Raw genomic sequence first — 13,061 nt, 5'->3', positions numbered from 1 at the left:
AATGTAACTGAATCAGTAGATAATCCAGAATGTGAACTTTACGGTATGTAATTAGGGGCATCTGTCACTTGTCATGTGTCATAGGACAATGTGGTAGTGATTATTTTCTCCACTCCTTTGCACTTACCAATCATTAGAACATTATGAAATAAACCATTGTTGCATGAATTCCATTTATTTTTCGCTCTAATGCTGTAGAACTGGCAGATGGCAACCCATCTCCTTCCCCCTCCCCCCATAAATATGCTATATATTATTGTGTACAGATTTGCATTGTTATAAAAATACAAGCCAGCCCATTTTGGGCCCCTCATAATCTTGCTGAAGAGGTATAGCAGAATTCCTGTTATCTGAATTTTCTAGGTTCAGTTTTATCTCCCAAGGAGTGTAGACTTGCCTATGGCCAAATTATTTTTTTAAAAATAAAGTTTTAGTTCTCATTTCTGAATCATTTGTGTCTGTAGATAGGCAGTATCTGGCCTGGTCTTGTGATCAGATAGAACATCTTCACTTCCAGAGCAATTTCTGGCCATTGTTGGGAACATGAAGTTGCCCACTTTTCTCTGCATCCCTCTGAACATTGGCCTGCCATGTTTGAAATGGTGTTACTCCTCTTCTACCCCTGCTTCATATTTAGACCCATGGCCAGCATTCCTTTCTTATTGCCTATCCTTTTTCTTCCCTCTGTATATCTCTGGCCCTTTCACCTCTTTTTGCCCTCTTTGTGGGAAGCAGATGTACATGAATCCAACTTAAAGTTGCAGTAGGAAGGCCAACTATAGCCTGTAATCACAGTGAACTTAGGGAAATACTGTTTACATTGTCCAGATTTGATTTATCCCAATGTCTGAGTGTATCAGGCTGTGTCAGGAATCAGTAACAGAAGTAAAATAATTTTAACTTGCCTGTAGCCCCAAGGATTATGGATTTAAGAAGTTGCTATTCTACTCTTTGCCTTCCCCAAAAAGTGTATCAGTGGTGTGAGACTCATCAGAGAATGCTGTACTAAGTCTCCTTCCAATAATATATTCTGACAAGGTAGACTTAAATTAGTCTACTTTGGCATGCCAGCTTGACCAGTATTTTTGTATCTGCTTAGTGCAGGTCTGGGGAACCTCTTTCAGGCCAAGGGCTGAACTCCATTTCAGAGAAGCTCTCGAGGGCTGCATTCTAGTGGTGGGCGGGGCCAAAGGCAAAAGGGGGTGGGGCCAAAATACATACAATTCCAGCATATTGTAGCTTAAAGCTTTTAAGCCTTAGTAGAGGCATCTAAATCTTTTAGGAAAAGGGGAAAACACTGCACAAAAGCTGAGAAATCACCAAATAACCAATGATTGGGGGGGAAAGGGAGTGGGACCAGGGTTAGGGGACGTGACCATCCAGGATACTCTGGAGGACTGGATTTTGCCCCTGGGCCTGAGGTTCCCCACCCCTGTCTTAGTGAAACAAAGCATCTAGCACTCTAATTTCGCAGACACAGTGACACCATTCGTAATCCTAATACTATAATGGACATCATTATATTGGTACTGCAGAAACATTTGGCTGCTGTTGCAGGTTGAAATACCAACAGAGACGTGGAGATTATGGTGCCTCTATGACAGAACCTGACTGAAGTTAAGGGAAAACTTGAAGATGATTGTATTAAGCCCTACATTCAATATTTGTACATATTTCCCACCACAGGGCCGTAAAACTGTTTGGCACCTGCTAAAACATCCACTAGTGTCTTAATGGCTGTAGTGATTCTTTGGGATGCTATTTTTGCAGAAAAACTGCACAGCCATCACACACCATACTCTTCTTTTGAGATAAGAGTTATGGACCATAAAGACCATATACACAACTGCTACAAGACAGATAAAGAATATATGATTCTAGAAGTCCAGTTCTGTGAATACTTACTTCGAAGTAAGTCCCATTGATTCCAATGCAACCTACTCCCAAGAGAGTGTACATAGGGTTGCAGTCTAGATGATGATGATCATAGTAATAATAATAATAATAATAATAATAATAATAATAACAACAACAACAACAACAGCAACAGCAAAAACACTTTGAACTACCTAGGAAAGGTAGTAAATAAAACTTCCAAGTAAATTTGGATAGGATCAGGGACTAAGTTACCTAATAAGAATATAGTTCTAAAATGCTCTTTTCCCCCATGAATGCACTCATTAATAAATTTTATTGAGTCCAGGAGGATCTACCTATGATGGTCTTTAGGATTCTGGTGTCACAATGTATAGTTAACATCCCTGCCCAGGAGCAGCATTATGAGGGGGAAAGTAGTGTTTTAACTACATTTGAGATGTCTGCTAACCCCACAGTGTGTTGGGTCTGTGGATGGCATACATTTTGCTTGTTCAGTGCATAGTGTGTAAACTTTTAAGGAAGCATTTTGCCAACTGTTCTGCTTTGCTTGTTTTTCAAAAGATCCTTGCATGTTGATTGGCAAGTAAGAGATCAAGCTCATAAAGTCAACTGTAATTCCTTTTTTTTCCTTCTAATTGGAACAGGAATTTCCTTTTTTTACTTTGACGGCCTTTCCTCCAGGCTTCCTTCTCCATGTAGGCGGGGTTGTCAGCGCCCGCTCAGTGAAGCTCTTGGATCGTATCCACAATCCTGGTATGTTGCAAGAATAAATCTTTGTATTTCTTTGTTGTGACCTTGGCTCTCTTTATATTTCTATTATTTATTGGCAGTAAGAGTTTGAAAAATGTTTAGTGGTTAAATTTAGCAAGACTTCTTCTTCTTCTTCTTCTTCTTCTTCTTCTTCTTTTTTTTTTTTGCAACAGCTTCCTTGTAATATTTTCAGTATTATTGAGCCATTTAATTCCAATGATATAGCACCGGAATCATTTGCAAAACTATATGTTTTAAATATTGTATCAAGATTCTGAAATTGAAAATCTTACTAGATCTTAAACCAAAGTGTTTAAGTGCAGGCTTCTAAGATTTTCCTTACAGTAGTTCTTAAATCTTTAACAGTTAGCTATTAAAGATTGTTCCACAACCCAAACTGACAAAAACAGCAAGGTTTCCCCCCCTTTTTTTAAAAAAAAATATTTAAAATTGAAAAAAATCCCTAAAATAGCCCAAGGTTGTCCTAAAATAGTCTTTGAGAATGAGCAAAGGGCCATTTTGGAAGTGGGAAGTTCCTTTCCTCAGCCAGTTGGAGGCAGGAAGTTGAAAATGACCTAGAGATGGTGAGTTCCCAACCCCCAGTCAGTTCCTGCTAGGGAGACTGTTATCCCTCTTCTTTCTGACCATTTCCCAGTCTAATCCGTCTCCATCTGGGCTTTAGCTAAGGTGGGAAAGGGTTTAGTTTGGTACTGCAGATATCTCATTGATTTAAAACAAATTCAGGGAGAGAGAGAGAGAGAACCAAAACACGGGTTAGGGTTGGGAATTCAGAGGGAGGAATTCCCTTCACTACTCCCCTAGAATAGATTAAAAGTATTACCCTTATGGTGGTGTTGCCATCCCCATCCAGGAACTCATGCTGAGCTTTCTGCAGTAGCCTCAGCTAGGTCATAGATCTCAATTTTTTTAGTCTTGTCGCACCAGACAATCTCCTTCAGTCTCACGCTGATTAGTGCAAGCCGAGGATCCTTGTGGAACTGGGAAATGTGTATGTACCAAGGGATAGAGGAAAGGAGTAAAGCCCCTCTAGCCTGGGGTTTCGTACATCTTCAAGGAGGAGGAAGTGCTATCCATGCAACTAATCCACTTGTAAACATAAAAGCAGAAGGAGTGCTCTACTCTAGCTTTTCATCCTCTCATGACTGTTTCTGGTCTGGCGAGTGTGCTACTGGAGGTTGGGTAGTCAAGGGGAAGATAGCTCTTCATTAGGAGCTCTTCTCCTGATTCTGCTACATGGCTCCCATGCATATAATAGGGGCAGTTCAAAATCCTTTCCCTCCCCCCTCCAGTAAAGGGCGGGGGGACTCTGGTCCTGGGACAGCTCCTGTTGACACAGTAAGGTTGATTCCAGATGAAGGGATCCTAGAGCTTCAAGTCCAAAGATGTTGTGCAGCTATTCTCTCTTTTGCTACTTAATGGATTTTTTTCTGGTAAGAAAAAGCATGGAAGAAGCAGTGGGGAAACATGTAAGGCTTGCAAATTCAAGGCAACTTTGTCTGGATCCTCTGTTATATTTTGTGAATGAGTCAGTGTTATTGCACAATAAAAGCCTTGCCTGGAAACACCTGGGACTCTACTTATGCTAATGGAATGGGTCATCTCTCTAATTTTTGATACTAGGTATCAAATGAGGTATGTGCTTCTCCCCAGAATATTTTGAGAGACTTCTCAGTAATGGAGTGAGACCCAGGACAGTCCTCTTACTTCCCACTCCTCTTACTTCTCAATCTTGCTTAGTTCTATTCTATCATTTCCTCAGGTCTCCTTTCAGCCACATTTTGAGCAGTTGCTGAACTGACTGGAAGCCTCCATTGGGTGCAAAAACAGCAAGCATATTGACAAGCCAGTTGTGCACTTTCTCTAATGACATCTCCAATCTTCTACTCGTCCCTGTGGTGGATGGTTCTGTGGTTGCCTTGTTTGCTTCCATACTAACAGTTAAACTTGATTGTGATTACTAACAAAGTAAATGTCATAAGGAAGGAAGCTATCTTCATTAGAGGCTGTCGAGACACTTACTGCATCTTCCACTTTTGGATAGGGCAGTGTTCCTCTGGGCTAATTAGTTAGCAGCAACACTTCTGATAAACCTCTTCTTTGCCTTTGTAGCAATGCTGTGTCGGATGCTGTTAGGTTTTCTGTGTAAACCTCAGCAACCAATATGGTTGCTCGCTATGAACTTCGGTAGGTTCCTCTATTCACGCCCAAAGAGAAGGGAGATTTTGTCTTAACTGAAAAATCTCCATTTTGAGAAGGAGCAGAGAGAAATTTCATTCCAACTGGATTTTATATAGATCTTTTTCTGCTTTCTTTGTTTCCCCTTGTTGATGTTCTAAGTGGGGCCTTTGGTTTTCCAGATTGAGGGTTGGGAGTCCCCTCCCTCAGACAAGGCTCCCCAAGGAAGAGCACTTTCCACTTCCAAAATGGCCCTCTGTTCATGCCCATAATAGATACTTGCCAGATTATTATTATTATTATTTATTTATTTATTTATATAGCACCATCAATGTACAGTAAATAGCAAGACCCTGCCGCTTAGGCTTACATTCTAATTAAATCATGGTAAAACAATAAGGAGGGGAAGAAAATGCAAACAGGCACAGGGTAGGGTAAACAGGCACAGGGTAGGGTAAAACTAACAGTATAAAATCCAAACAACATCAAGTTTTAAAAGCTTTAGGAAAGAGAAAGGTTTTTAGCTGAGCTTTAAAAGCTGCGATTGAACTTGTAGATCTCAAATGTTCTGGATTAGATAAGACAAGAACACTCTTTTGTCTATCCAGTAAGAACATGCCACTGTCTAAACACAGCAAGGGCACAATCCTATTCATATTTTGACAGAAAAAAAGTGCTACAACTCCCAGCATTTCAGATCAGCAACTGCTGGGGTTGTAGGACTTTTTTCTGTCTATACATGCATAGGTACCCAAACAATTTTTTGTTATGTGGTCCACACCCAGTTCACATGCTAGAAGCAGCTGTCAAGGCAGCAGTTCCCTGCATATGGTTTTATGGCTTTCCAGCTTGCACGCATGGTTCTGGATCTGGTCTAGAGTTGTGAGCTTTATGCCAAATGCTGTGCTTTTAGAGCCTTCCTTCCACTCAACTTACCACCTCACCCCCCCACATGCACACGCATGTAGTCGGCTGTACTGGAACGTTATTAGGTTTAATTTCCTACAATACTCCCATTTTTATTTTTGCTGAGGAATGTTTGAGACAGCAGTGGGAAAGCTGACGAGAGATGCTTATGCTGATAAAACGTTAATATTTGTTATATGAAAATATTATCCTTGTGTCTTCTCTTTCTCCCAAAAATAAAGCAACATAAACTGCTACTTCCTACCTTTCTTTAAAAATAAAGATGTTATGATGGCATTTCTGTCCAAATAATATTAACTATAAAATATTTCACTATGAGGAGGAAATGTATAAACTGCCAGCTGAATAAGTAGAGAAACATAGTAAAAAAAAACTACTGAAAATGGTATTGTAATTGCTTTAATCTCTCTCTTTTTTAACTTGATGAATATAGCTAGATTAATACGGCATGCTCCTTCCGCCCATTCCTTTCTATTTTCAGTCTCTTATTAACTTTGCTGTCTGTGTCTTTCCAGTTCCTGTGAAATGGTGTTATCAATTGTGTTCTTGTTGGTAGTGTGTTTGGGTTTTTCTTTTTCTTTTTTCACTATTCTGCCGCTATAACTGATCTACTAATTTGCTGTTTTGAACTCAGCCTTTGTCGGAATTATGGGTAACACAAGATCATACAAACTGCTAGACTGGAATAGTTTCAATTCAGGTATTTTATGAGTCATTCAGTACTACATACGCTGACAGAAATTATGGCAGCTCAGTGAAGTCTTTTTTAGAAATGCCTTAGATCATTCCAAGTTCATATTTCAAATTTTAATACTTTTTAATCTTGAAAACCTAAAAGGTGTTTTATTTTCAGAACATTTAAGCCCTACTATTTAATCTTATTAAGTTTCCTGGGAGCCCCTTCCCCCAGTCCCTGTAAATGTATATAATCTAAAGGGGTACTGCTCCAAGTTCTGTCATTCGAGGAAGCTAGTCTTTCCTCTACTAGAAATAGGGCCATTTTTGTATGGCTCTTCATTGATGGAATGCCTTTCCCGAGAGACCAACTTGGCTGCATCTACTTTAGCCCTTTGAAAGCAGGCTAAGATCTTTTCGTTTTTCTTGCTGTTTGGGGGTGGGTGGGTTGTGAAGAGTTTTAATATATTCTATTGTTTTAATATGGATCTCTTACTTTTGAAATGACTCAAACATACTGGTCAGTTGAAGAATAAAGTGGAAATATGACAAAAGCCAAATTACAAAGCCACATGAAGCTGTTTGCTTAGGTAAGCGATGGTGTTTTCACCTGGAAAACAGAAGCCAGTGATGCACGTCTGTGCGGTCCACAATATGAGCCAGAAAAGAGGGCTGTACAACAGATCTAGACCCCCACCAGGCTGACACATCCAGAGTGAATTCCAATATAGCTTCCATGATTTGGGGCTTGCTTATATTTATTACGCTTTTTAAAAATAGTTCTTAAAATTGAGGGTTTGCTTTGTTAAACAAAGATCGAAAAAGAATATTCTGCCACACATTAATCTTTTTTTGTATTTGCTCCTTTTAGGTCACTGTTTTTCAGTCAGGGGTGAATCATGTGACACTGGACTCGTATGCCATTTTGAGCCATTTATTTACTTACTGATAATATATATCCCAGGGCATTCAGTTTAAAGTAATAAAAAAGAAATGCAAAACAATAGGAGAGTTCTCTTTGGCCATTCCTTAGTGGTCTCTTCAGGAGCTGGTAGCATGAGTGGCCTGGCCTGGCCTTCTCCTATCCTGTTTTCAGTCATGTACTTTTGGTTTCCCAGTTATATTGATTTGGTAGCTGATGAATCTGTCACACTAATATTCTTCATTGATTTAGTCAAATTAATAAGGCAGTAAAGAGTGTTTGAAAAGAAAGCAATTCTTTGTGTTTCATTCATTCCTAATATTTCTCCCATATGCTCTATAAATTGGTTTCACAGAGGAGCACTGGAAAGGAACTGGGGTAGGTTAGTTGAGTTTTTGAAAGCAAACTAAGGAAGCTTGCTTAAAACTGTAATTTAGATGGTAGATAGACCAAGGTCTAATGGACCTTGGCAAAGTTACAGAAATAACTTGGTGTAAACATTAACGGTCCTTGAACATTTCCCCCCAATCCATTAGACACCACAGATTTTCCTTTACTGTGGTTTGATCTTTCTCTTCTGTCTCTTGTTTCTGTCTCTGCATATTTCTGTAATAAGTGTGTAATTTTGAGGAACTGTATTATTCCCAGCTTATACTGACCTTTTATTATTTAGGCATATATTGCAGTTAAAAATAGCTTGAAGTCTTTGCATCATGGGACTACAATTAACTTCTCTTTAAATGAAGTAACTGTAGCTCTCCATTTCCTAATTAATCCCCCCATAGATATTCATTTGGGATGTAGTCTTGAAGATAGTTCTGTGAGCTTAAGCCATGTGGATTTCAAGAAGCATCTGTCACTTTTCATAAGATTGCAGCCTTCACTGTAATTGTGAGGCCACTTAATGTTGGGAATAGCCCATGAAGATACCATTCAGGATGGCAAATGTTTGTTAAGTTTAAAGCTTATTTAATACTGTGGCAAGGTTTCATATTGACTTCAGTGAGTATTAAATTTTTAAAAAATACTTCTGGAAATGTTTTTTAAGAATCATATGGTCTTGAACTGAATCAGAATTGTGTAATGTAGCAGTCGATGGAGCAGGTGGGGACAGAGATAAGAACATATGGAGGGAATAGGAGCAAGTAGAGGCTAATTTTGAATATTGAATATGATGTAAAGACTTTTTTTAAAATTGAAAACAGAGTTTTCTAGTCGCCTTGAAGAATGACCTTGAATATAGAGGGCTCAGATTAGTGTACGGAGCTCAGATATATAATCTAAGCTGTGTTTTCATTATTGTTCTGTAGGTAAAGTAGTCCGGCTACGTCTAAAGAGCCCCAATGTTTTCGCTTAGGTACATGGGAGTTGCTGAGCCCCCCACCCCTTAACTAGCAGTAGTTCTTCAGGCTGCCTCAAATGCTGCTTTGGGGAGTTCCCAGCTCCAGGAGTAATGTTTTGTGACATATGATGGGCTTCAATCAAATCAAGGTTTCAGACAAGCCCTGATACCTCTGTGACCCATGGCCCATTGGTCTCCGTCTTGAATTAAATCTGAAATCCCCCGACACTATCAAAGCCAGGATGAGGGAGCATTAATCATAAATCTATGTAGGCAGATAATTGTTTCCTAAATGTAAAATGAGAATAAAAATGACTTGACTCATAGGGTTTTTGTGAGTCTAAGCAAGAAAGGGATTAACAGCACAGACCTATGTATGTTTACTCTGGAGTAAGTCCCATTGATTTTGGCAAGGTTTATTCCTAGATAACTGTCTTCTTGTGGTAAGCTGCCTTCTTATGGTTAACTGTCTTTTCATAAGGGCTTCAAAATCTGCAATTTCTGATGGGAAACGTTCATGTTTTAAATATTTACATGTCTATTCCCCATTGCTCCAGACATATGCGTAGTTGGGTTTGTCTGGTGCTATTAGTGAGTTATGTGTAAGATAAATGATTTTAGAATGTTGCAGTTTCAATTTTAATTTGAAACTACTCCAAACCTGTAAATCTGACATATTGCTTCCTTAATTTTTTTACAGAATGTTTACATTTCTTGCTGGATAGAGACAGCTTGGTGACTCTTTGGGAGCAGAGTGCCTTTTAACTGTATTGAAGAAACGAGAAAGCATGCAATAGGCAGTGTCATTTTGTTAGCAAACAAGTTTCAAACCCATAGTATCAAAGTCACTAGTGGAAAGCCTCTATGCCAACCTTAAACTGGAAATTTTCTGGCAACTTGGTCTCTTTGGGATGAATACTTTTGTCCTGTTGATGTAAAGATTTTAAAAGCAAATATATAGGGAAGGCATATAACCCTTTTTACACAATAATTTTGATAAAAATTATTCTATTAGGCACTAAACATTATTCTAATTCATAGATATTTCTTTAAAAAAAATAGCATAGCAGAATTCTTGTTAGCGTATTCCTAAAGAATCTTTATAGATGCTGCATTCAAGATCTGTGTTGATGACCATAAGGCCCGCAATATCAACCTTTTTTTACTGCTAAATTAGCTAAATATACCTGCTCATCCCTGCATTGTTGGCAGAGCTAGATCTTGTCTTAAAATAGCTTACAGAGGCTTGCTTATTCCAGCTAATACTGGTAGTGGCAAACCAGTAATATCTGATATAATGTTGTCGAACGTGCTGTTTGCGGGCTGCTTGACTGTTAGTGAGGTTAATAACTTCATAATAGAGTAATTCATACTTGGTTCTCATCCAGATGAACACCTGCTTAGCCTGGCTTATCATACATCTCTTAACTTGGAGCATATGGCTGATGAATATCAGTCAGCAGCCACCTTTTCATTATGTAGGTCCTGTTGCATTGTACAGAATAATTGTTTGAAATGAGGAAAGCTTGGCAGGAAACATATAGAGCTCTAGGTAAAAACGGTCCAGAGAGACGCTAGCTGTATATATATTGAACTTTTAGACGTATTAGAAATTGTTCATTTCCCCATATAAATTTTATGTCTAATATGGAGTTGTAGCCAGCACAACTAACAAAATGGTATAGATCACCTAAGCTATTCAACTTTATGTTCTGTTGGCATTTTCATTGTAGTCCTCATAACAAAATTTAGTTAGGTGCTGCTTCTTGCCCACTGTGTAAGAGACAGGGCTCCACTTCAGTGAATATTTTCTTTACAACTATTTTTCTTCTATGCAGATTTTAATCCATTTAATTAATCAGCTAAGATTTCCTTATTTAAGTGACAGCCATAATAATAACATAAATTCCAGATGGGTGGAATGCTGGTTTTGGCTTACCCCATCTAATATTTCTTGCATTGCTTTTATATAAAGCACGGACAGTTCAGTTGAGAGGACAAAGGAAAGAACTGGAATTCTTAAAGCAATGGAAAAGTTATGATTGCTCCAAAGCACCTTTGGGAAGATCTCCCTAAAGAGACTGAGGCTTCATCTGCTGTGGGAAGTTTATATGTTTTTCTTATCCCAGTGGAAGTGTCAGTTGCCCTGTCTCCTCCCAGAAATTACCTGTTGTAGCTTATTCCAAGTGCTAATGACTTTTAAGAATTTTGAAGCAATATGTTTCCATGGTCTCCCACCCACCCTGGCCCCACCCACCCCGGCCCCCAAAACAAGCTTTTTAGTATCTGTGACATAAACAGATGGTGAAAGGCATAAACAGGCGGATGAAAGTAAAGATAGTTTTGGGTTTTTAGATTGATTAAGCAGGTTTGGCATAAATGGCACAATTGTATTCCACTTGCTTGCCCCTAGCAACAGGATCATGCTGAAGCCATTTTCTTGGTGTCTAGAGGAACTCTTAACTTCTTGTGTTTGCCTAGAGATACAGAGCTCAGGCTAGATACTGCTATTGTTGCTGTTCTGGAATCCTGTACTTCGTGTGGAGTGACAGCATGGTGTAGAATGAATGGCTACTATCAAGCCATAGATGTGCATGTGGTGTGCTGCTATTGTGTCAGATATACCCTGCCATAGACAGTTCACATCTTGGACTCAGTAGTATGCCAGCAGGAGAAATGCAACAAAACTTCACAGAAGACTCTCTATGCACACAGGGTACAGGGACATGTACTGATGTCGTTTATGCAGTGATTAATAAGACTTGTTTGCTCTGTCCTGATAAAATGTAGTCCTTCTGGGGTTGTTTCAAGATACGTGTTGCATCAGCTAGGCATCATTGTATTCATTGTATTCTCCTATTCTTTGAAAGGTTCTCAACTTAAATCAGCAGTCCCCAACCTTTTTGGCACCAGGGACCGGTTTCGTGGAAGACAATTTTTCCACGGACCTGGGGGTGGGGGTGGGGGTGAGGGGATGGTTTTGGGAAGCCACCCCACCCACCCCACTCCAGCATCCTGGCTTTGCTTTGGCTGGGTGGGCGCCCAGCTGAAACGAAGCCAGGACGCTGGGGTAGGCAGCTTCGGAATGGTGCACCCGGAAGTCACTCTCCCAGAGCGGCTTCCGGCCGGGTGCACCATTCTGAAGCTGCCCCACCTCACCCCATCATCCTGGCTTCGCTTCGGCTGGGCAGGCGAGATGGTGCCCCGCACCCAGGTACGCTGGGGTGGGTGAAAACAGCTCATCTGCGTGGCCCGGTTCCTAACAGAACCGTGGACCGGGGGGTTGGGTATAAATGATATAAGTCATGAGTTCTATTTTAAATAGAATCTTGCATTTGGAACTGGCATTGCCAACAGCAGAAAATCATTCAAATCTGCTGACTTTTATGGGAGAGGTAGGATCTTGAAAGATCCCTGAAAATAAGCAGAAATAAGAGAGATGTTTTTGTTAATTGTCTGTTCGCTCATCTCTGTATTGTGCAGGAAAGAAATGAAGTCAAAATTGAGGCCAAGCATAATTGCCTTGGTAATATTTGTGGTTTGTGTTAGCAACAATGTAATATTTTTTTCTCTTTCCAATTTTAATTTTTGGGATACTCAAAGGTGGATCTTCCTTTTTAATACTATGGATATGTGAAATATATAGGGTGTAGTCCTAAGCATATTTATTAGGAATTCTTAGTAAATAATTAGACATTTCTGAGAGAATTTAGGGTCATTGAGCCAATGTTCAATCCCAAAACCATATGGGGAGAAGTCCTGTTGAGTTGTTCTTAAACCGAAATTGGTCTTGACTTCAGCTGACTTTTAGAAGCAACGATTTCTCAGCCGCAGTATCCCTTTACAGCTCTTGTGACTTAACACCTTAACAATTTGTAAGATTTAAAATATCGTGTGAAACTTACAAAATTCTTACAATTGCAGTAAGACTTAAATGCAAATCTTCTCTTTAAAGTTTTTAAGTATCCCCTGCTAAACTTACTTGAATAGATTTCTGCTAGAAAAGCTTGTGATTGAGTGCTCCGTATGCTTGCCTTTTGCTTTCACCTAGACTCCAGGGCCATTACTTTCTGTAACCATTTCAGTGAGCTGCCATAGTTTTCAGTCTGTACTGTCACCTGATCCAAGCATGCGCCAAAATATCCATTGGCTCCTGTCTGCTGAATCTGCTTTGCAAACCCTTAGTTCTTTAAGCTTTTGCTTTAGCCTGGAACAAAACAGACAGCACCCTTCTGGATTGTGCTGGACACATGCCATCTTGCTGCTCCCCCCCCCAACTCCTCTATTGTTGATGTAATTCCTCAGCTTTACTTAAATGTGTAAATGCTCTGATGGCATCCCCATGTGAAATTGTGTGGCTCATGTGTCAAG

At 39.6% G+C, this 13,061-nt stretch overlaps 1 protein-coding gene across 17 annotated transcripts in view; it reads left to right on the top strand.

The window, feature by feature from the left end:
• The window catches only part of C2CD5 (C2 calcium dependent domain containing 5), a 99,532-nt gene that overhangs the window by 37,236 nt on the left and 49,235 nt on the right, over nucleotides 1-13,061 (top strand). For 10 of the 17 annotated variants that reach the window (XM_063134741.1, XM_063134739.1, XM_063134736.1 and 7 more), the window contains one exon: nucleotides 2,523-2,631. In XM_063134741.1, the coding sequence (XP_062990811.1) occupies nucleotides 2,523-2,631 (109 nt within the window). Of the gene's footprint in view, nucleotides 1-2,522; nucleotides 2,632-6,385; nucleotides 6,452-13,061 lie in introns of all 17 variants that reach the window. The other 7 variants (XM_063134731.1, XM_063134727.1, XM_063134728.1 and 4 more) reach the window with 1 other exon arrangement.

Source organism: Elgaria multicarinata, chromosome 9 (assembly GCF_023053635.1).
Source record: "Elgaria multicarinata webbii isolate HBS135686 ecotype San Diego chromosome 9, rElgMul1.1.pri, whole genome shotgun sequence".
Lineage (NCBI taxonomy): Eukaryota > Metazoa > Chordata > Lepidosauria > Squamata > Anguidae > Elgaria > Elgaria multicarinata.
The sequence above is the reverse complement of the archived record's forward strand: the minus strand, read 5'-3'. Positions and strand labels throughout refer to the sequence as shown.